This window comes from Magnolia sinica, chromosome 12, assembly GCF_029962835.1.
Source record: "Magnolia sinica isolate HGM2019 chromosome 12, MsV1, whole genome shotgun sequence".
Taxonomy (NCBI): Eukaryota; Viridiplantae; Streptophyta; class Magnoliopsida; order Magnoliales; family Magnoliaceae; genus Magnolia; species Magnolia sinica.
This window is the reverse complement of record NC_080584.1, coordinates 26,847,874-26,872,056: the sequence shown is the minus strand read 5'-3', so window position 1 is coordinate 26,872,056 and position 24,183 is coordinate 26,847,874. Positions and strand designations below refer to the sequence as shown.

Genomic DNA, 24,183 nt, shown 5'->3' with positions numbered 1-24,183 from the left:
ACCTATATGGAGCTCCACGATGCCTCGGATGCAGTGATGTGTCGAGCCTTTTCTCTTATATTGACCGATGTAGCTCGACTGTGGTTCAAACAGTTGAAACCAAAGTCCATCAGCTCATTCGTTGAGCTGAGCGACGCCTTCCTCACAAACTTCATCGGCGGAAAAAAGAAATTGAAGCCCCCTGCACATCTGAACAATATAGTTCAAAAGCAGGGAGAGCTATTGAAAGATTATATCAAGCGTTTCAATTTCGAATCCCTTCAGGTTCGAAAACATTCAGAAGAAACGGCTCTCAATGCGCTCATGCAAGGAGTTAGAGATAAGCCATTCCTGGCATCTCTAGACAAAACTCCGCCTGATACTCTGGCAGACACGGTCAGATAAGTATGCAAACGCCGAAGAAACGCGAATTCTGCGTGAAACCAAAACTTTGGTCAAAGAGTCGGCCAAAAAGGAAGCCGACTCGGCCGGAGGAAGGAAACGCAAGGATGATCAAGCGCATGATGAGCGAAGGTCAGGCAAACGGCCAGATCGAAGATTTTCCATATATACCCCCCTGAACAAGACTCAGGAACAGGTATTGATGGAAATCAAAAGCGAAGGCTTTGTCAACTGGCCCAGTATGCTCAGGAGTAATCCTAATCGGCGGGACAAGGATAAATACTGCCATTATCACCGTGATCACGGGCATAACACAAGTGATTGCCGACACCTAAAGGAAGAGATCGAACGACTCATAAGGGACGGCCTACTCAAAGAGCATGTGGTTAAAGCTGGGGTAGCTGAGGGACGTCCGACCGAGAGTCAGCCTATGGAAGAAATCCTGACAATTATCGGCGGCCCGCGAGGTTGAGGCGACTCAAACAATGCTCGAAGGAATCACGCGAGGAAACTCAGTCAGCCTAAGTCTGAGCTTATGATTATAGATCGGCCACCAAAGGAGAAGAAAAGGGAAAGATATTGCATCTCGTTTACAGAGGAAGATGCTCGAGGTATCTATCACCCCCACGATGACGCATTGATTGTCACCCTGACTATCGCTAACCGAAAAGTGTTCCGGATACTCGTCGATACGGGGTCATCTGCAGACGTGTTATTTACACAGGCGTTCGACAAAATGGGGATCGAACGATCCATGTTACGCCCAGTTCGGACCCCGTTGATCGGTTTTTTCGGAGGACAGGTACTGCCCGAAGGGATTGTCTCGTTACCACTCACTGCTGGTAGTGCCCCACATCAGACGACGATGATGGTTGAATTCTTGGTCGTCGATCAACCCTCAGTATACAACGCAATACTCGGCCGACCTTCCTTGAGTCTCCTCCAGGCCGTGTTATCCACATACCATCTCTCACTAAAATTTCCGACTGAGTCGGGAGTAGGAATTGTCAAAGGAGACCAGCAAGATGCGAGGCGTTGTTACATGATAGCCGTAAAGGGAACCGCCGACAAAAGTCTGATCAACATATCAACGATCGAATCATTGGACCCCGGGGGCGAGAATCATGAACGAGGGCAACCGGCCGAAGATCTTATCTCAGTCCCCTTGGTCGAAACAGATGGATCTAAGACGGTACGAATTGACTCGTCCTTACAGTCACTCTTGAAAGAAAAGCTGATAGCCCTGCTCCGTAGATACCCCGACGTATTTGCCTGGTGTCATGAAGATATGCCCGGGATCGACCCCTCTGTGATGACTCACCGACTCAACATCGATCCGTCGTATCGACCGATCCGACAGAAGCGACGACCGCTCGGCCCTGAACAATACGCCATCATTGAAGAAGAAGTCAATAAACTCCTCCAGGCTAATTTCATAGAAGAAATACATTATCCAGAATGGGTCGCGAATGTCGTGCTTGTAAAGAAATCCAACGGGAAGTGGCGAGTCTGTATTGACTATATTGACTTAAATAAAGCCTGCCCGAAGGATAGCTTTCCGCTTCCGAGGATAGACCAGCTGGTAGATAGTACCGCCGGACATGAGCTCCTTAGCTTCATGGATGCTTATTCAGGGTATAATCAAATTGCAATGCATAAAACAGATAAATCAAAAACTACCTTTGTCACCGACAAAGGCCTTTATTGTTACCGAGTGATGCCTTTGGTCTGAAGAATGCCGACGCAACTTATCAAAGATTAGTTAACAAAATCTTTGCTCGGCTTATTGGCCGAACCATGGAAGTATACATTGACGACATGCTCGTCAAAAGTATACACGCGGCAGATCATGTGAATGATTTGGAAGAAATGTTTCTCATCCTACGAAAGTTTCGGATGAAGCTGAATCCGAGTAAATGTGCTTTTGGGGTGGGCTCTGGAAAGTTCCTCGGTTTCTTGGTCAGTCAGCGAGGAATAGAGGCAAACCCTGAGAAGATAAAGGCTTTGATTGATATGGAATCCCCTAAAACCATTAAGGACATCCAAAGGTTGACTGGACGAGTCACAACACTTAATCGGTTCCTTTCCAGAGCCACGGACAAATGTCTCCCTTTCTTCAAACAGTTGAAAGGAAGACAAACAATGGGTTGGACGGAAGAATGTGAAGCGGCATTCCAACAATTAAAATCATGTCTCGGTTCTCCACCTCTCTTATCAAAACCCGAATCAGGGGAGTCCCTGCTCCTTTACCTAGCAGTATCCGAGGCAGCGGTTAGTTCGACTTTGATAAGAGAATCCGAAGGAAAGCAACTGCCAGTCTATTACGTCAGCAAAGCGTTATTGCCAGCAGAAACGAGATACCCAAGCTTGGAAAAAGTGGCCTTGGCTTTAATAACTTCCTCTCGCCGACTCAGGCCGTATTTCCATGCCCATACCATCATCGTAATGACCGATCTTCCGCTTCGCCAGGTATTGCAAAAACCAGAAGCTTCCGGCCGACTCACGAAGTGGGCTATCGAACTGAGTGAGTTTGACATTCAATACAGACCGAAGGTAGCAGTCAAAGGGCAAGCCGTAGCTGATTTCATTGCCGAAGGAACACCACCAACCGAACTCCCGGTCGACGATATGCCAAAGGATGTTGCAGTTCCAATAGCTACCGCTCCCCCGACCCTTACCTGCCCTATTCCCTGGAAACTGTTTGTCGACGGTTCTTCCAACTCGAAGGCAAGTGGGGCCGGGGTTGTGCTGGAGACCCCCGATCATACCTATATACAGTATGCCTTACGACTTGGATTCCAAGCGTCGAACAATACAGCAGAATATGAAGCATTGTTACTCGGCCTCCGACTCGCCGCTAGCATGGAAGTCACGCACCTAAGTGTTTTCAGCGATTCTCAGTTGGTTGTTAATCAAGTTACCGGTGTATACCAGACACGGAAAGAACAGTTAAGAGCATACATGAAGAAAGCGAAAGAACTTATCAATGGATTTCAACTCTGTCGTGTCACTCGGATCCCTCGAACAGAAAACGGCAAAGCCGATTTATTAGCAAAGCTCGCCTCCGCCGATGAAGATGATATACCCAGGTCCGTCCCTGTCGAATACGTCGATAAGCCGAGTATAAATGAACCAATTAGCGAGGCCATCAATACAATCGACTCGGAACCATCCTGGACCGATCCAATCCGCCAATACCTTGACAAGGGAAGAAACTGAAGATCGTGCCGAGGCTCGACGAGTTAAGATCCGGGCCTCCTGCTACACCATACTCAACGGAACCCTTTATAAGAAAGGGTACTACGCCCCGTTGCTGCGGGCCTCAAACCCCGTGAGGCGAACTATGTATTACGTGAAATCCATGAAGGAATCTGGGGAAAACTCCGGAGGGCGATCTCTCGCCCACAAGGTCCTACGACAGGGATATTACTGGCCCACTATCCAACACGACGCTCGCAAGCTCGTCCAAAAATGCGACAAATGTCAACGGTTCGTGGCAATTCCGAGGCAAGCCCCCGAGGCACTGACGCCGATAACTGGTCCCTGACCCTTCGCACAGTGGGGTGTCGACATCATAGGTCCACTCCCTATGGGAAAAGGTCAGACCAAGTTTGCTGTGGTAGCAGTGGATTATTTTACGAAATGGGCCGAGGAGGAGCCATTAGCTAAAATAACCGAGCAGAAGATCACCGAGTTTGTGTGAAAAAGCATTATCTGCCGATTCGGAGTACCCCGTACTATTATTACAGACAATGGAAGGCAATTTGATAATAGAAGCTTTCGCGAGATGTGCGACAACCTCGGAATCAGAAACGTCTATTATTCACCTCATCATCCTCAAACTAACGGACAAGTTGAGGCGGTTAACAAGATTATCAAGCAACATCTTCGGACCAAGCTTGACCGGGCCAAAGGAGCATGGGCCGAAGAGCTCCCGAAAATTCTTTGGGCTTACCGAACTACAGCTCGAACCGCCACAGGAGAAACTCCCTTTTCACTCTCGTATGGTTCGGAAGCCGTCGCTCCCGTTGAAATCGGATTACCTTCGGCTCGAATCACTTCGTTCAATGCGGAAGAAAATGAAGAACTCCTTACACTCGGGCTCGACCTTCTGGACGAACAAAGGGAAGTGGCGCGGCTGCGCACGGAGGCACGGCAACGACAAGTGGCTCGGTTCTACAATACCCGAGTTAAGATCAGGAGGTTTCGAATGGGAGATATGGTTCTCCGAAAAGTATTTTCCAATACCAAGGAATTTGGATCGGGCACGTTGGGACCCAATTGGGAGGGGCCCTATATCGTCTCGGGCACCATCCGACCAGGAACGTATCGGCTAGAAGATCTAAACGGACAATCGTTGCCTCATCCTTGGAACGCTGAGCACCTCAAGATTTATTATCCCTAGCTCGGTACTCAATGTTTAAAGACTCTGAACTAAAAAAGATTAAAGCCGAGTCAAATGAATAAACATTTTCTTTCATTCATCAACCACATGCGAGTACAACATGTGAATACATCAAAAAAAAAAACAACACAAGGGGCCCTGGCTACTGTCCTCCGGTAGGAAAGGTACCTGAAGCATTCTCGCATGTACCGGCCTCATCCCCAGCAGTGACTTCAGCGGCGGCGTCCGGATTCTCGGATTCTGAGGCTCCTCCTCCCTCGATTTCTGAGAGATCAAGGTCAGGAAAAGATTTCTTTATGTCTTTGACACATTCCAGATATCCGCTCTGGAACAAGCGATCCCTCTCATCCTCGAACTCCGCTGACTCAAGGAAAGCTTGGACGGCTTGGTCCCTAGCCTTCTCAGCCTCCCGAGTCTTCTCGTTGGCCTGCTGAATATGCTCCGCCGCCTCAAGCTTAGCCCGAGCCAAGTCATCTGCACAAGAAGCATGGGCTGCGAAAACTCGTCGGTTCTCTTCTTCAGCTCTGGAAAGGAGAGCCGACACCTGAGCGACCTCGGCCTGCGCTTCATCGAGGGCTCTCCTGGAGGAAGCCGCCTCTGCCTTTGCGTCTTCGGCAGCTTTCCGGGCAAGGGCCGCCTCTCCTGTCAGAATGCCGACCCGAGTTTCGGCATCCTCGCGTCGCCCTTCGGCTTCCGACAGAAGAGTCTGCAGCCGATGAGTCGAAGATAACTCTTTGCTGGCCTTAATCAAGCAGGGAGCGAGTTCAAAAAGCACCCTTGCTGCATGGCCGACGGTTTGCGATGAAGGAGCGTTGTAGAGGCTGATAAACTCTTTTTCGCCCCCATGGGCTAAGGCCCAGGGAACCATCCCCGACACTACCTTCTGCAGGACGGACGGCCCTTCTTGGTTCGTTTCCTCCCCTCTGGAGGATGCAGTCCTCGTCTCTTCTTCCCCTCTGGAGGACGCAGCCCTAGCCTCTTCCTCCTGTCTCGGAACATCCGTCGCAACGTGTCCCGAGTCGGGTGCCGCCTGAGGTTCCGAGGCTGCGGCCACCGCCGCTTCCACCCTTTCTTCCGGGTCAGAAATTACGACGATAGAAGGGGCGGAAGAACTCGCAGGCTCCTTCTCCTTCCGCCCCACTCTTTGCCTCTTCGGCGGCCAAGGCTCCGACAGAAGAAGTGATCGCGGAGGAGCCTTTAACTTCGTAACCGCCCTAAGAGGAGGACGAGCTCCAGTCATTTCCGAGGGAGCCGGTTCGGGAGCAATCCTGAGATTGGGTCGAGCTTCGGGCAAATCTAAAAATAAAATTAAAAAAAAAAAAACGAAGTAAGTCAGGGAAAATTCAGAAGATGCATCAAGATACATTTTCAATTACCTGTGACGGCCGAGTCTAGACCTGCGAGATGAAGACGCTCCGGCTGTAAAAGCACCTTCCAGGACCTATCTACTGGATCCAACGCCCTCAACTCTTTGATCCGAGCTGAAGCACTGGAGCCGAGCTTTGGCCGCTTCTTCGGAATATCTGCCAGACACAAGCCCGTCAGACTCAGAATATTACAAAAATAAAGAAGGGCAAGGGAGAAGACCCAAGTCACCTGCTCTCTGGAACGCCCGAGGAACACGAGCCTCGAAGGACCCGGACTCAGCCGTCTCCCAGCGACCACAGGCCCAAAACCAACGTTCTCTCCAATGTTTGTTGGAAGTGGGAGGGTCAGTTATTAGGAAGCCGCCTCCGCCCCGCCAAGCAGCGAAGACATAAAAGCCGGGGTAGTTCGGGTTCAAGCGCACTTGGTACAAGTGGAAAAACTTGTCGACTGTTAGCAGTGGCTATTCCATCTCAGCCCACAACACCGCACACCCGAATAAGTTCCTCCACCCATTCGGAACTATTTGCCCCGGGGCAATCTGAATACGAGATAAAACTCCCCGGACAATGGCCTGAAGGGGCAGGCGTAATCCGCATTGCATTGAGACTTGGTAGATCGCGACCGCCCCAGCAGGAGGATGATCCGGCAAGTCATTCGGACGGGGGAGATAAGTGATAACCGATTCGGGGATGTGATACCCGATTCGAATTCTGTCTAAATCCGCCTCAGTCAAAACTGAAGGAACCGGGCCGCATAGATCATCCCCCGATCCTTCTCCTTCAAACTCGGCGTGTGCCGACTCATCAACAGGAACTGACCCAGAGGTTCCCTCGGCAATCAACATTTCCTCTTCTTCCTCCTCTTCTTCCTCTATGCCTCTTGGAAAGTTAGGCCTTCCCGGGCGGGTTAATAAAGACGACCCACCACGAGAAGGATCAACGGAAGCAGGGCGCTCCGCCGGAGCTTCAGTAACCCTCTCAGAAAGAAAAGCAGCGTTCGCATCAACTGCTATCTCTGTCAGTAAGGAAGGCGATTCCGCAACATTCCAAAAACGTTGCGCTTCGCCTTCATCTCCGGAAGCTCCCTCCTGGGGACTTCGAGGACCTCTAGCCGCCATTATCACTAAATAAAGAGGAAGGAGAGACTCACCGGAGGAAGAAAGGAAAACGGAAATGGCGAAAGGAGGCGCTGGCAGTTAAGAGAGGAAATGAAGAAGACACAAGACCGAAAAGGCTCCAAAGGAAATGCAAAGCGGGAATGGCAATAGAAGTTCGAAATGCGGGACCCCCACCATTTTATAAAACTGCCATATGGCGGAAGCAATTAATGGGAAAATGATTCGACGCCTGCATCGACTCCCCCACTTGACACGTGGCGCACGTCTACTGATGACAATAACGCCCTTGCTACGTGTCCAACCTTCATTGGCGGGGTGAGCGATTTGACGGCTGACGGCACATGCGATGTCAGAAACTGAACCGTTTCCCGTCAAAGGCGACACAGAATGCATTAAATGACTACTTATTGGTCCTTGACCTTGACCTCGCATTCCAAACCTTTCTTAAGTTGTTTAATCTCATTTTGAATTTCACTTGTTGGGGACAAAAGATACGGAGTTCGGAGACTCGGACTTTATGCCTCGGGTTGCCAAAGGATGTGTCAGATCCGAGGCATGGTTTACTGAACCGAGACAGAAGTTGAGTCGGCTCGGACTACACATCAGCAATCCAGGCATGCATCGGGCCGATCTTCTTATCGGATCGGCCAGCGCAAGATAAAGCCTCATCCCGAATATCTTGGGACAAGATCCCCGACCCCGAAACTCACGGGATCGGACGAAGACTGGAGATAGGCACGATCCTTTTTTCGTGATACCAGGAGAGGATCCCGCATATGATATCAGGAGAAGAATCCTCGTACAATTAAATGCTCCAGCAGCTATAAAAGAAGGACCTCCTTCGTCTTGTAGGGTAAGGCAAAAAATTCTATCTAAAAATCCCTCAATACGCTTAGACCCAGAATCCAGGCCTGACTTTGGCATCGGAGGGTCCCCTGCTTAAGCCAGGGTCTCCTTTGTCCTCTTTTTGTGCAGGTACACGAAAGTCTAAGAGGGCGAACCAGATATTCGCATCAACAATTTCCTCCATGTAACTTACTTTCTTTGTCTGTTTTACTTAGGGATTGCATATGTGTGAATTCATGTTTAAGTTGAAATCCATCAAATGCTCACATGCTTGTATGATTGGAATTGTTGATCCATTACTGTTCTGATTAGCTTGTATGATTATCTGTTATAATTGAATGTGTTTAAGACTATAGAATAGTCCAGGCAATCGGTAACAGGCATTGAATAGGTGGCTGAGGTTGATTTCGCCACATAGGACGTGATCGATGAATCGGAGCCGTACTTGGGATGTTGGCAGTGGTTAGGCCACACGGAGTGCTTACGTACTTCATGTTGATTAACTCAACATGCGCTTGTACTAGTTGAGCTCGTCAAGTAACCCGATCGACCCAATGTATGTTCACCATGTATGGATGTTACTGCTTGAATCTAAGGTACCAAACTCACCAGTGAAAATCCCTTTAACCTTGGTACCTCGATCCGCTAAGACTCATGAGCCGGGCATGGTGGTATGGGACACCGTGGTCGAGCTGTCGGCCTACGCTGGGGTGACGAGCCTCCACGTAGTGACCAGTGAGCAACCCAGACTCGTGAGCCGAATACGGTGGTATGGGACACTGTATTCGAGCTGTCGGCCTAAACTGATAAGGTGACGAGCCCTTTGTAGTGACCTCGAGCGTACGCTAAGACTGCATAGAGGCGACGAGCCTTTACGTAGCAACAGAATTACACTAGGCCTGCACTGATAAGGTGACGAGCCCTCTGCAACGATCTAGAACTGTAACATAGTATGAGATTTACTAGGATTGATGACCCTAGATTGGATCATTGTTTGAGAATTGATATAAGGAAGGTACCTTAGCTTCCCAATCCTGCTGTATGAAAAGGACTAATAAGAACTTAGTAATCACGTTCATGCACCGCACTGCATGTGCCGTTTGGCATTGGGCAGAGCACTGAGGAAGTGACTGACATGCACGACCATTAGATGAAGATCGCAGAGGGAGTGCAGGTGAGGGCATGCATCATTTATTCATACAATTCCTGCATTAATCAGAGTACTTAGGGATGTTCGACTGTATTGCTTTATCATTACTGCTTAATTGAATTGATAACATGTTAACCTTTGCTTTATTGTTCCACTGAGTTGATCACTCACTCCCACGTTACGGGACGGTGTCTTGAACACCAACCAGACCCTGTTGTAGGTTTAGATGATGGCGTAGCCTGCGAGGCGGAGCCGGACTTTGAGGATAATGAGGAGGCATTCTCATACATGCAGTATTCAGGCGGGTTCTCGTAGACCGTTCTGAATCGTTGGGGCTTCAGGGTTATATTTGTAGTGGACTATTACACTTTTGACATTTTGTATTTTGAAACAATACATGTAATTATTGACCTGGTAGAGCACACATACTTTGGGGACATATACTGATTGTAAAATTATACATATTTGTTTCAGTCTTCCGCTTGCACACTACAACTGTTCCTGGATTATGTTCTACTGATTTGGCTTAATCTTATTCATGTTTTATGCACTAACACGGACAACATTTAATCATCGTAAAATATGTTGTATAAGTGATGCGTTGGAACTCGGGAGTTGGACTTTTACTCGACTCCCAATTTTCAGGGTGTTACACACATCGAACCACGATCTCCTCTACGTGGCAGCACGGGGTTTGCTCTCAGCTCGCATTAATGAGGTAGAGACAAGTCTCCGCCTATAAGTTTTCCAGAGGGGAAGCGACGCTCGCCACTCTGTGCGTGTCTTCTCACATGGAACTACTGTCATAATATCCTCCATAATGATAGCAGCATGCACCGTCTCTTTTCAATTTTCACATTAACTATCAGGCGACAAAATTGAGGAATACTCATGTAACAAGTTGACCTCCTCGAGTTATAAGACCAAAACTTCCCGCTCATACATTAGTTCAAATTTTGCTTACTTTCCGAGCTCATGAACATGAAATTCGAAAGTAGGGGAAAATGTTAAGGGTAACATTGAGCTGACCTAATATATGAGACATGTGGCAACAAGACCATCAGAACGGACTCTCTGAACTACCAAAAGGCTATAGAAGATGAGCTGAGGAAAAAGACTCAGTGACTAAGATGAAACAATTAAACTAGTTTGGAAACAAGACTCATTAACAGACCTACAAACTGCGACTACGAGTATCGACCTTAACCTTGATTTCGGACGTCGACCTCGACCTTGAATGCCAACCTCAATGTCGGATGCTGACCTTGACCTCGGATATCGACCTCAAGCTCGGAACTAGATAAAATCCCACACCATATATGGGCGGGACTGCCCAACGAGATCTTAGCCAAAGATCACACCAATCACGGCATAATCAAATAAATATTTGAGAACATATTCATATTCTGATTCTAATACGAGCCCCCCCTAGCGTATCTTATAGATATTCTCAGATACGGGAATTGCCTAAGAACACCTATAAATATATCGTCCTCTTTAAGGATAAGGTACATACAATTATCCTGATTCTACTATGCCTATGGTGAGTCTATACACCTTACTTAGGCATTGGAGGGTCCTCGGCCACAACCAGCACCCCAGTGCCTCCTTGTTCTCTATTAAAATTGCAAGTACTTGACGGCTCGTAGGAGGTTGAGCAGGATCGACCAGATTTTAGCAATAACAATTTGGGCAAGATCAACCATATTTGAGCAGCAATAATTACTTTCGTGGATTACACTAAGGAATGTAAATAATATGTAAAGTATTACACCAGGGAATGTAAATGACTAACGAGGTTAAAAGGATTATACTGAGGATTATAAATGATTGATAACTAATAACTGAAAAGATATATTTGGTTGGTTTGAGACGATTTCTTCTATTGACTTCCTTTGATATTTATAGCCTTAATCCAACTACCTGTATGCTTCTTACATTCTGACAGTTGTTATAACCATTTCGGCACAACTTATTTTCATTGTTTCTAATCCCGTCATTTGTTCCAATTTTGCTTCGGCATGACCGCTTTCGACTCAACCACTATTTCTTAATGGATGACCCAACACTGCGCCATAAACATCAGTTGTATTGCCATAAAATCCTATTTGCATACCTTTAAAGATCTTTAAATACACAACTTAACTCCCTGATAGCTGCACACAGCCTTCCTTGACTGGATCTTGTATGAACCGTCAGGTTTGTAAGACGTGTCCAGAGATATATGAAGTTAAAACTTGATAATCTATGTATCCGACAACCGGGTCATAGATATTTAATCTACTCCCAAGTGCATATTGCAATGATGACAATATGAAACCAAGTTAAGACCAACAATAACTCTAAAGTTTGTCGTAGCATGGTTGGATAGGAATGGAGTGAACTAAGCGAAGAAACTAGAACTAATAAACGTTCATGTATGATAGAAGAGATAAGCATTGTAAAGCTAGAAAGTATTGACTGAAATATGTTGGCGATGACCTAGAGCTATTATTTGACTTGCTCGTGAATCTTTGAATTATGTAACATATGTATCATACCGGGATTTAGAATAATTGTTGTGCTATGCTCTTGTATTTGATTTATTTCAATTTTATAAATGACTTTCTATTGTTCACTCCCAATTTCTCATGGCATCTGGTAAAATCTTATACTTCCCCTAGGAAGTTTTCTTTTGAGTTGATTCAGAATGGCCATGCCATGCAACATGGGTTACAAAGATTATGACAACTACAAGTCTTTTTTAAAACCTTTTTTTATGAGCTAAGGGTCCCGTGCATTACATCGGTGGGATCACATGGGATCTGAGAGATGATTGCCTTTCTCGGTCATTGCTGTGTGTACAGTTCCAGTGTTACGATTCCTTTGGCAAGCCCCATGTCCTTGATAGACAAATGCTACTGGTCTCTTTTAAAGCAAGTACATTTCTCTCCTGTTATTTGTAAAAGTTAGCCGCGATGGCTTCCTGTTAGCTGATGTGGACTGTGTCATGCTAGATGTAAGCGTAGCCATTAAATGATAACAAAAAATTAAGCCCGTCGCTCAACCAAGAGAAATTATTTGAAGAGTGATCTTTGATATATACACTTATTCCAGTCATGTTGTGCACCTAAACCACAATGGAGCTGAGTTTTGAGCCTAAGCCTAACGCGAGGTGACTCACCCCAATGGTCAAGGTGGATCTCACACAACCATCATGATGGGTTAACATAAGCCGCCACCCCTTTTCTCGCACGGGCTGACCCAGGCCATTGTTAAGAACTGTTCCGATGATAATTACATTAAACAAGATAGTTTATTGAAAATCATTTTTCAAAAGGTGGCAACCGAATGTAAATTCCCGATTGCGGTTGGTATTGTGTTAAATTCACTACAGTATTTCATCTCTTCGGCCTTCTCACCTACTTCTATGAAGCCCACTTTGTTGTGCGCGTCACATCTACTCGGTTTACCGTACATCCTAACAACTGGTCCCACGCAAACTCATAGTAGCTGCACCATGTGGAATAATGCAAAATCATGCCGTAGCGTGGCCCACATGAATTAAAGATCACATGGTTAAGAACATTTGATCAACAGTTACCTTAGCGGGACCCACCAAGAGAGAGCCCAAAAATGACGAACGGTTTAGATTGAACCCCATTAGTACGGCGAACGTTCATTTATCATGAAATAAAAAAACTGAAAGGTGAAAAACAAAAACTTTCGTCTGGTGGGCGCAAGAATGCGTGAACACGAAAAAAAACCGTTCATCTACAGGACCCAGCTATTCTGTCAATTCATTTCCTAGGCTTATATCCACACCGTCCATCCATATTGAGAGATCATTTTAAGCATGAATCAAAAAAATGAGGCAGATCCAAACCTCAAGTGGGCCACACCGTAGAAAGACATCCACCGTTGAAACCTTCCTAGGGCCCACCATGATGTTTATTTGCCACCGGACCTGTTCATAAGGTCACACAGACCTTGTTGATGGTAAAACACAAATATCAGTTCCATCTAAAACTCCGGTGCCCCCAATATGTTTTAATAGGTAGGCGTTCAATCCCCATTGCTTTTAGTAGTGTGGTCCACTTGAGATCTGGATCTATCTCTTTTTTAGGTTCGTTTCCTAAACTGATCTTGTAAAATAAATGTGCGGTGTAGATATAACACGTACACCATGGTGAGGCCACCTAACTTGGTTACGTCAACTCACCACCGCGGCACACCGCGCAATCCGTTTCCAAAAACGATAGATAAAAGCCCGGTTGAGAGGGCGGATTGGCAACTGACAAGTTGAATAACGAGTGCGCTACTGAAGTGACGTCACCAAGTTCCGTGGGCTCTACCATGATATACGTATGTTTTGTATCCACGCCGTTCATTCATTTGAGAGACCATTTTAGGATAAGATCGAAAGGACAAGTCACATCCAAACCTCCCATGGATCCTACCAGAGAAAACAGTGGGGAGAGTAACACCACCTTAAAAACTTCTAAAGTCCACTAAAGCTTTAGATCAAGTTGATATTTGTGTTTTACTTTATTTAATGTCTTTGTTAACTTTTGAACATGCTGGATTTCAAAAAAACACCATGGCGGCCTTTGGGAAGGTTTCAACTGTAGGCATCAATCTTTCTACTGTTTTCTTCGATGGAGTCTACTAAAGCTTTGATCTTGCTCTTTCTCTCTCTCGGTCATGCCTAAAAATAATATATCCAAGTGAATTGACATCGTGGATACAACACATGCATCATAGTGGTCCACATAACCTTGTGACGTCGCTTCAGTAGCGAGTCTCGCTACTGAACCTGTAAGTATCTAATCCGCGTCCCACAGTTGAAGCCTTCTGGTTAAACGTGACGTTTATACTCCATCTAAACCGTTTATATGATCCTTCCGACCAGGTCGAAGAGAAAACGCAAATAACACCGAATCCAAAACTTCCCTGGACCCAGTAACTTTTAAATGTTTGGCGTTTAGTCCCCATTGTTTCACGTGGTGTGGCCTACTCAGAGCTTGTATCTGTTTATTATTATTTATTATTATTTTTTTTTAAATAATAATAATTATTTTAAAATAATCTGAAAACTGATGAACGGAGTGGATTCAACACGTACATCTATGCGGGCCCCACGGGGATATGCGTTGTACGAAACCTGCAACAACCCGCGTACGTATCTGCAATGCAATTTCGCCGGCCGAATCGATCCTAAATTCAGAAACTGTTCGAGTCGAGTTAGCTAGTATTCAAAAGCGTCTCCCTCTCAACCCCTCATTTCTTTCTCCCGTCTGTCTTGCAGAGAGAGAGAGAGAGAGAGAGAGAGGCGAGGATGAGTGGCGCCAGGCTCTGCAGCCTTCTTGGGGAATTAGGCTACGAAGGCCACGAGGCATTGGATCCGGACAGCTTCGAATGGCCATTTCAGTACGAAGAGGCTCGCCCTCTGCTCGATTGGATCTGCTCCAGCCTCCGCCCCGCCAATGTCCTGTCCCCAACCGAGCTCTTGCGGTCAGTACTATCTATCCATCCGTCATTGTCGTGTCTTGGAAATGATAAGCATTTTCTTTTTCGTTGAATTTGAATTCATCATTGAAGTTAACAGTCCAGAAAGAGTGATTGATTAGGTTAAGGGATTGTTTGGTTGCATCGAATTAGACTTATTAATCCTGAAATATCATGATATTTGGTACAACCAAACGCGCTTGTGTATGTAGAAATTCTGTTGTTTTTCTCGCTTGAAATGTCAGTGGTTTGCTTTTCTTACACAAGGCAAATGTGTATGAGATCCGAGTCAACCATCAAGTAGGCCTTCCCTAGCATTAATCGATCATGTCCAAAATATAACCATAAAGAAAGAATGGACGGTCGAAGTAACTTTGGTTGGTTTCTTTGAGAAGTATTGATTTACTTCTCCAAAAGACCTTTCAATGGAATGGTTAGGACTGCTCTATCAGTGTGATTTTGGGGCATGGCCCATCTAATTTTGACCCTACTTGATGAGTAGCTTGGAGCTTTTTACACATTTGCCACGTGTACACGTGTACAAGAAATGGGTAACTGGTAAGTTAAAGCGAAAAAAGAAGTGAAACATGCTTTAGTTCAACCCTTGCTGCAATTACTTGTTTTCGATAAGGTAATCTAATCACACTTAGCCAATTTTGACATAATCGTGTTATCGTATAACAAATTGTATCGGGCTCGAAACTAACTCTTCATTCAACTTGATGTTGCTAATCCCCGGCGTGGCCTCCCGTGATGAGTAATTTGAATTTGGCGAGTGTCTTTAGCACGGGCAGTTGGAATCCTCCAAGATCGGGCATCCACGAGCATCTTGAGAATTTATTGAACCCCATCTCAACAAGAGCAAGATGAGGGAAATCTCATTCCTCCTCTTTGTTCTCTCTCTCTCTCTACTTAGAAGAGAGAACAAAATTTTCATTTCAAAACCCCCAAAGCTGATTATGATCTCTCAAACATAGTATCCATAGAACAATCCTAACCTATAACCAGTGTTTTAAATAGCGTGTAGCGTGGTGTTTGGCCGTCTATAGCGTGTAGTGTAAGCTACACAACCCTTCATATTTTTATTTAAAATAATAGAACATATGATAAAATTTACAAAATGCATAATTTCTATGAGTTCTTGACTACGAATCTAGATCATCAACCACTTATTTCCATGCAAAATCATTCTCTCTAGACATATCTAAGTATGACTTCTTTTTTATTTATTGAAACATCACAAATTCATGATATAGACCTTTATAACGTCTTAAGTAAAAACTAACAATGAAAAGGAAAACCAGATTCTCCTTGTTGAAGAGAATTCGCCTTCGAGTTGCTTCATTGTTTGTAGTGTATGGGATAAGACGTTTGATGTTAAATGCATTTGTAGGGTGGATGTGAATTGAGAAGTATCGGCGTTAGTCATATATTTGAGGTCTTCTATGTGTTCGGTTGTTTAGAAAGATTCCCTATGGCTCAGTTGAAGGGTCTCCCTCGGCCAGTTTTGGATCACTGCCCTATCGTGTTAGAGATTGCTTTGGAGAGTAGCAATCCAAAGCCATTTAATGCAGGACAATTAACCACTTGCTCTAAAAGCTCGAACTGTTAGAGTATGATGAATTAATTCCTTTATCCCATAGCCTAGGCCCCACATTGCATGGGTTAGGACCTCGGCTGAACCCCCCTTGTGGGCCTCAGATCACATGGGTACTGCCTCACACGAGCCGCCCATCTCGAGTGTGTCCTTGCATCGCATAGGCTACCCCATTCGAGCCCTGTGTGAAATGCGCATTAATCACCCCCGGTGAGGAGTTTCAAACACGATACCTCCCCCGTGAGCCTCAAATCACATGGGTCACCCACCCCGAGTGTGTCCCCGCATCCCACGGGCTACCCCACTTGAGCCCGGTGTGAAAATGCCCCTGCATTACCATTCCGTTTCTAGTGTTCGCAGTTGGAGTTGGAGGGCTTCGTGAGGTTAGTGACAGATTGGTGGCTATCGATTCAAGTAAGGGCTCGACTGGCTTTCATCTGCATCCTGAATTGAAGTTATTAAAAGAAAAGGTGAAATCTTGGAAGAAGGTCTATGGGGCTAGAGGGGAAGAGGTGTCTTTGATTCTCGACAAAATTCATGGCTTAAATATTAAAGAGGGGAATGCATTGTCTGAGGAAGAAAAAGGAAGGCGCACAAAGCTTTCATTGCTTTATTCACAATGGCTCAAGGAGGAGGAAATTAAGTGGAGGCAATGGTCGAGGGTGACTTGGTTAAAAGAAGGAAATAAGAACACACGGTTCTTTCACACCATAGCCTTGTTAGAGCCATATACAACAAAATCAGCTCCCTGGTAGTGGATGGTTCAAGACTAGAGGATAAATCATGAGTTTGTGAGGCGTAGTGCTCGTTTATAAAAAATTCTTGCCAAGGAGGAATGGAAGTGTCCTCGGCTAGATAATCTTCATTTTGATCGGTTATTGGCTGAAAATTCAAGCTTATTGGAAAGCCTGTTTCAAAAAATGAAATTAAAGAGGTGGTAGACAGTTTGGGAAGAAATATATGGCCCAGGAGCCTAATGGCTATCCTTTGCCTTTTTTTATTTTTTCTTCTTTTTCTTTTCTTTTCAAGTGTTTTGGAGTGTGAAAAAGTTTGACGTTATAGACTTTGTTGACTAATTCTTCAAAAAAGGCAATTTATCCCTTGCATTAGGGGCGTCCTTCATAGACATTATTCTTAAAGGTGAAGGGGTAGAATGCTTAATGAATTTTAGACCCATAAGTCTTATTGGAAGCCTGTATAAGATCTTAGCCAAGATTCTTGCTTCAAGATTTTGATCAGTGATAGAAAGCTTTATATCTAAAAACCCAATGTCCTTCATGGCAGGAAGATAGATTTTGGATAGCGTTCTCATTGCTCACTAGTGTATCGACTCCAGATTCATGAAAGGGAAGGCATGGATTGTTGCTAGACATCGAAAAAGCCCATGGCTATGTTGATTGGGACTTCGTTGATTATTTATTGGATATGATGGGTTGCGGGATCAAATGGAGGAAATGGATTCAAGTGTGAATTGGTTTGTCAGCTTTTTCTGTCCTTGTGAATGGTCCTCTTAAAGGCTATTTCAACTTTCAAGGCAACAAGGGGTCGTAAGGTAGGGGGATCCACTTTCCCCTTATCTCTTTCTGATCATTACATAAGCTTTCGGCTGTTTAGTAGCCAAGTGCCAAGAGACTAATCTTATAAGTGAGTTCTAGGTGGCAAAACGGCTGATCGACTATCTCACCTTCAGTTTGTAGATGACCGTAAAGGTGGACAATTTATAGAAAATTGTTGTGTTTTGAGGTGGTTTCAGGCTTGAAGGTTAATGTAAGAAAAAGCGAGATGTTGGGCATCCATCTTGAAAAAGAGGAAACTTTTGGCCGTGGTGTTCGGTTTCAAGGTTGGGTCTTTCTCTGCCACTTATTTAGGTGGACCATTGTGCATTGGGAAGCCAATTATACACTTGTGGGACAAAGTGATTGAAAGAATCAAGAGGAAGCTATCCAAGTGGAAAAACACTATCTTTTCTTGGGTGGGCGTCTAACTCTAATCAAAGCTGCTTTCTCCAACATGCTGATTTACTTCATGTCATTTTTCAAGTGCCCACAATTAGTTGGGAAGACTAGAAAAGCTTCGAAGGGACTTCTTTTGGGGAGGGTTAGCTGAAACTCACAAGTTTCGCCTCATGAAATGGGAGGAAGTGTGTAAACCATTTCATGAGGGTGGGACATGTTCATGGGACGTGAGGAGCATGAATCTTGCCCTTTCAGGTAAAAGGCTAATGTGTTTTGGTATTGAAGAAGGAAGTTGTTGGTGAGAGATCATAACAAGTATGCTCTTGAGGAAGGGGGTTGAGAAGTTAAAGACTCCTCGATCTATAGGGCCTCTATTACTTGGAAGTCAATAGCCTCACTAAAGCAAAAGTTTAGAGAAGGCATCTCCTTTTTGATAAGAGATGGGTCAAGAGTTAGATTTTGGGAGGACATGTGGTACGGTGATAAATCATTGCAAAAAGAGTTCCCATGTTTGGCTCATTTGGCCCCAGGAAGAAACATTAAAGTGGCTGAATGCTATTCTATGTGCAGTGCAATAGTGATTTGGTTACCTCCTTGTAGGAGGGATCTCTTGGATAGGGAGCTAGTCAACTTTATTAGCTTACTGAGGCATTTGTAAGTCATTCAAATCCCAGCTGGAGGCAAAGATACAAAGGTTTGGTGAGCTCATAGTTCGAGGTGGTTCTCGGTACAATCCTTTCATAAGTTGATTTGAGTGAAAGGGTTGGTAGTGTCCCGGGTTCATGCCTTCCATTTTTCTATGATGCTCTTCCCAAGGTCATCGCGTTCACTTGGCTTGTGGGTAGGAAAAAGTCTTGATGATGGATAATCTAGAAGAGGGCTATGGTTGTTCTCAATATTTGTTCTTTGATCATCCGAACGACGGAATCTATTGATCACCTGGTCATCCATTGTCTCTTTACCTATAAGGTTTGGGTGTACGTTCTAGCTTTATTTGATATGTGTAGGACAATGCCGCGATCGGTGGGGGAGCTTTTATGGGCATGTCATGGACGTAAGTTGGGTACGATAGGTAGGAAAATTAGGCGTATCATACTTCCGACAATATAGTGGGTCATTTGGGGAGAAAGAAACAACCGACACTTTCAGAATAGAGTAGGCTTGGAGGAGTTGATTGTGGGGAAGATCATTGTGGATGTGATAAATTGGGGCTCCGTTTTGGAAGATCTGTCTGATTGTGATTTTCCCGCCCCTTCTGGGTTGTAATCTTTGAGGGTTTTTTTTTTTTTTTTTTCTTTTCTTGTTAGCTTTTATTAGCAACTCCTCAATAAAATTATCTTTACCACTAAAAGGAAAAAAGAAAAAAAATGAAGTGTTCCGAGTGGTGAAGTTCTTATATGGATTAAAGTGTGAACATGAACCTGTTCGTGCATAGATTTTTGGTGGCAAAGACGTGTCATCTTTAAACGAGGTGTATGCACGCTTGCAATGTTTATCTTTGGGATCTATAATTCGATTCAATGAGAGTCGGGCTCTAGCATCGTTATTTGGATGGGGTCGCGGTGGTGGCAATAGTGGAAGAGGTGGTCTTGGTGACATGGGAGGTGGTTGTGGCAAAGGTCGTGAACATAGGAAGTGCATGCATTATGGGCTTTCCAATCATTCTGTTGAAAATGTTGGGGCCTCCATGAGAAGTCTGCAATGGGCTAATGAAGCTTCTCACACTAGAGGGAGCAGTGGGCTTCCTTTGCCTAATTTTACATGTACTGCTCCATAGATACGTACGATCGGTGAAATGGTTTCTTTGGCTCGAGAAGAATATTCTAAGTTGTTGAACAATCTATAAAATTGGTATGTTCCCAATACTTCTATAGCTACTTCCACCCCTATGGCTATATTCATGACTTAAGGTATGGTTTATTTAGGATCCAAGTCTCATATTCCATGAGTAATCGACTCTGGAGTGTTTGACCGTATGCAAGGTCAGTCTCTAGTGTGTTCTTGTCTATTGATGGCTCATGAACAAGCTCTTCTGTCACTTTGGCAGATGGTACCTGATCCAAAATATCTGGAATGTGTACCATTCATACAAGTCCCTTTCCTCCATTATCCTCTATTTTATTTGTTCCAAAATTTCCTTTAAGCCTTCTGCCTGTTAGGGAATTTACCAAATCCCTTAGTTGTTGTGTTACTTTTCTATCATTGGCTAATGAAGCTTCCCACACTAGAGGGAGCAATGGGCCTCCTTTGCCTAATTTTACATCTACTGCTCCACAGATACGTATGATCGGTGAAATGGTTTCTTTGGCTTGAGAAGAATATTCTAAGTTGTTGAACAATTTATATAATCGGTATGTTCCCAATACTTCTATAGCTACTTCCACCCCTACGGCTAGATTCATGACTTTAGGTATGGCTTATTTAGGATCTAAGTCTCATACTCCACGAGTATTTGACTTTGGAGCATTTGACTGTATGACAGGTCAGTCTAGTGTGTTTTCGTCTATTGATGGCTTGTGAACATGTTCTTCTATCACTTTGACAGATGGTACCCAATCCAAAGTATATGGAATGTGTACCATTCATACTAGTCCCTCTCTTTCATTATCCTTTATTTTATTTGTTTCAAAATTTCCTTTAAGCCTTCTGTTTGTTAGCGAACTTATCAAATCCCTTAACTGTTGTGTTACTTTTCTATAATTTATAGTGTTTTCCAAGACATAAAAACAAAGAGGAAGATTGGTGGAGGATGTGAGCATGATGGACTATACTATCTTGCTTGTGATGTTATGGGCGCGCAATACAAAAAAGACACCTTAGCTTATCAGTGGCACTACTGTCTTGATCATCTATCATTGAAGATTCTTACGAGTGTTATTCCTTGTCATTGATGTCATATCTAGAGAGTGATGTGTGAGTTGGGTAAGCATTATCATGCTACTTTTTCACCACGTGTTGAGAAGCATCATTTAATTCTTATCTTTAGTTCATTCAAATGTTTAGGGTTCGGTTAAAATATCTAGTAGGTCTGGGTTTAAATATTTTTATTGTATTTGTTAATGATTGTTCGAGAATGACATGGCTTTATTTAATTAAAGATAGATCTGGATTATTTTCTATTTAAAAAACCTTTCACATGTAAGTGTAAAATCAATTTAATTCGAAAGTGTTCGTGTTTTGGTTTAATAATGCCAATGAGTACATGTTCCATGCTTTTATTCATTTTTTTTTTCTTGAAATAGGAATCTACATTAGACATTATACGCCAGCCCAAGGTATTCCGTATCGGTATCGGTTGGCGTAACGGTGACCACCGATACCGATATGGATACGGGGGTGTAACGGTGATACGGGGGCGTAACGGTGCCCTTTGATACGGATATGGATACGGGGGTGTAACGGCGATACAGGGGTATTTATTTATAAATTGGAACATGTTTATGGTGGTGTAACGGTCCACTCTTTGGTGAGAAGTTGTATCGGATTGTCTGATGAATTTATGAACCAAACACCTTGGACTTGACTGCAAAACTCATATATTTAATTTTCTAACTATCTACTATCAATGATAGATATATTAGAATGAATGTAATATGAAAATATCTTACATGTGTAGGTGTTTGCAATTATTTTTCATAATTTATTCTATATTAAGTTATTAACAATTTAACATACCTGTGGCTGTGACTGTGATTCCTGTCCTGTGACTTGTCATCCTCAAGTCAAGAATATTATGTAATTCATATACCTAATAATTTGATATCATTTTCCCCCATAAATCTTTAAAAAAATTAAAATTAAATTGAGGTAAATTGTGTTGTCAATTCGGGGTTGGTTTGGGGACCATTTGATGCCCCAAACTAGCCTCAAATTAATGTAATCTATTGGCACTTATTCCACTAATGGATTGGTGGACATTTATTGGACAGTGAAAAATGAAAAATATCAAATGGTCCTATTTCAAAAAACAAGTGTATGCAAACTAATGGTAAAATTGTAGGAGTTATTTAATTTTGGGATTGTGACTTAGCAACAATGGTCCCAAAATTTAATTGGTTAATTTTGAGTTGATATATACGTCATGTATAAATTTTTAAGGCCATGTACTGGGGTCCACTCGATTATGTATTATATATCCATGTCATCCATCCGTTTTGTCAACTCATTTAAGGGCATTGGAAAAAAAAAGGTAAATCCAGATCTTAGGTGGACCACTAGTGGGCCAGGCTATGTGACCTTATGAACAGGTTTAATGGAAAATAAACATTATAGTGGACCGCATGGATATTCTACATAGAAATCAAGGTGGGGCCACTTAACAAAACAATGGCAAGTGCGGAGGCGGATTGCGTACTGAGTAACTCAGTACGCTAAGCGTAATGAGTAAACTCTGTGGGGTCCACTATAATTTATGTATTTTATCCGATCCGTCCATACATTTTACTAGATGATTTTAGGGCCCTATCTCAAAAACAAATCGTATAAAAAGCTAAAATGTACCACACCACAGGAAACAGTGTGAATTGAATGTCTACCGTTGAAAATTTCTTGAGGGCCATAAAAGTTTTGGTTCAAGCTTATATTTGTATTTTCCATTCATCCATGTTTGTATGATCTTATGAGAAGGTTGGATGACAAATAAACATCATTGTGGGGCCTAGCAAGGTTTCAATGATGGAAATCATTATTTCCACTGTTTCATGTGGTATGGTCCACTTGAGCTTTGGATAAGCTTCAATTTTGGGCTCAATCCCTAAAATGAGCTGAAAAAGTCGATGGACGGTGTGGATAAACTACATACATTCACCTTGGGCGCAATCCGATTTCTGCAAGTGCATTATGTAGCGTGCACCACAGGTTCGCCGAACATTTTAAAAAGAAATTTGAAGTGCGTGGCTGTGAGCAGTGTTCGAAATATCGATACTATCGGCCGATATTATCGTTATCGGCCCCCAGTGAGACGAAACTTGTCCGATAATGCTAGGAAGATACAAAAAATCTCAAAATCCAGATATCGCACGATATATCGTCGATATCGCCGATACATCGTGCGATATCGCACGATTCCTCCTCTATTATTGTCGAAAATTGACAAACAGACTCATTATTCGAAAAAAAAAAACCTTTCAACAAGTAGATTTTGGTACCTGTAGAGGAGATCGCCCTAATCGGAAGTTGTATTGAAAGGGCCATTCGAATCGTAGCAACAAAATCTCTGATTTGGGCGAGATTTGGGCGAAATTCGTCAAAATCCAGAGAAATCGCAAAATCCAGAGAAATTCTCGGCGAAATCCAGAGATATTCTCGGCGAAATGATGGATTTGGTAGAGATTTTAGGGTTCCGGAACGCTGAAACCCTCTCTCCTTTGAAAAAAAAGGGCTTCGAGCCCTTTTTACGGGATGCGGATGGGCTGGCGTACCGCACACCACCGACGTGGATGATGTGTTGGCGTCTTCAAGTTCTGTGGGTCCCATCATGACGTATATGTTATATCCAAACTGTTTGTTCATTTGGCGAGCTCGTCGTAAGGGTTGAGCCAAAAAATAAGACAGATCCAAAGATCAAGTGGACCACACTGGAAAAAGTAGCGGGATATTGAACGTCTACCATTGAAACCCTTTTGGGGGTCACAAAAGTTTTGGATCGTATGATATTTGTTTTTCCTCTTCATCAAGGTCTTTGTGACCTCATGAACAGATTGGATGGGAAAAAACGTTATGGTGGACCGTACGAATGTTATAACGGTGAGACTCATTGTCCTCACTGCAATTTGTGGTGTAATCCAATTGAGGTTTGGATGTGACTCATTTTGGGGCTCATGATCTAAAATGATCTCTCCAAATGGATGAACGGTGTGGATATAATAAATACATTAT

The 24,183-nt window shown here is 43.8% G+C and overlaps 1 protein-coding gene across 1 annotated transcript in view; it reads left to right on the top strand.

Annotated features, from left to right (window-relative positions):
• The first annotated feature begins 14,500 nt into the window (after positions 1-14,500).
• LOC131221142 (AUGMIN subunit 3) overlaps positions 14,501-24,183 on the top strand; it is a 126,813-nt gene continuing 117,130 nt past the window's right edge. The window contains exon 1 of the mRNA XM_058216292.1: positions 14,501-14,760. Within this exon, the coding sequence (XP_058072275.1) occupies positions 14,585-14,760 (176 nt within the window). The 5' untranslated portion in view covers positions 14,501-14,584. The remainder of the gene's footprint in view (positions 14,761-24,183) is intronic.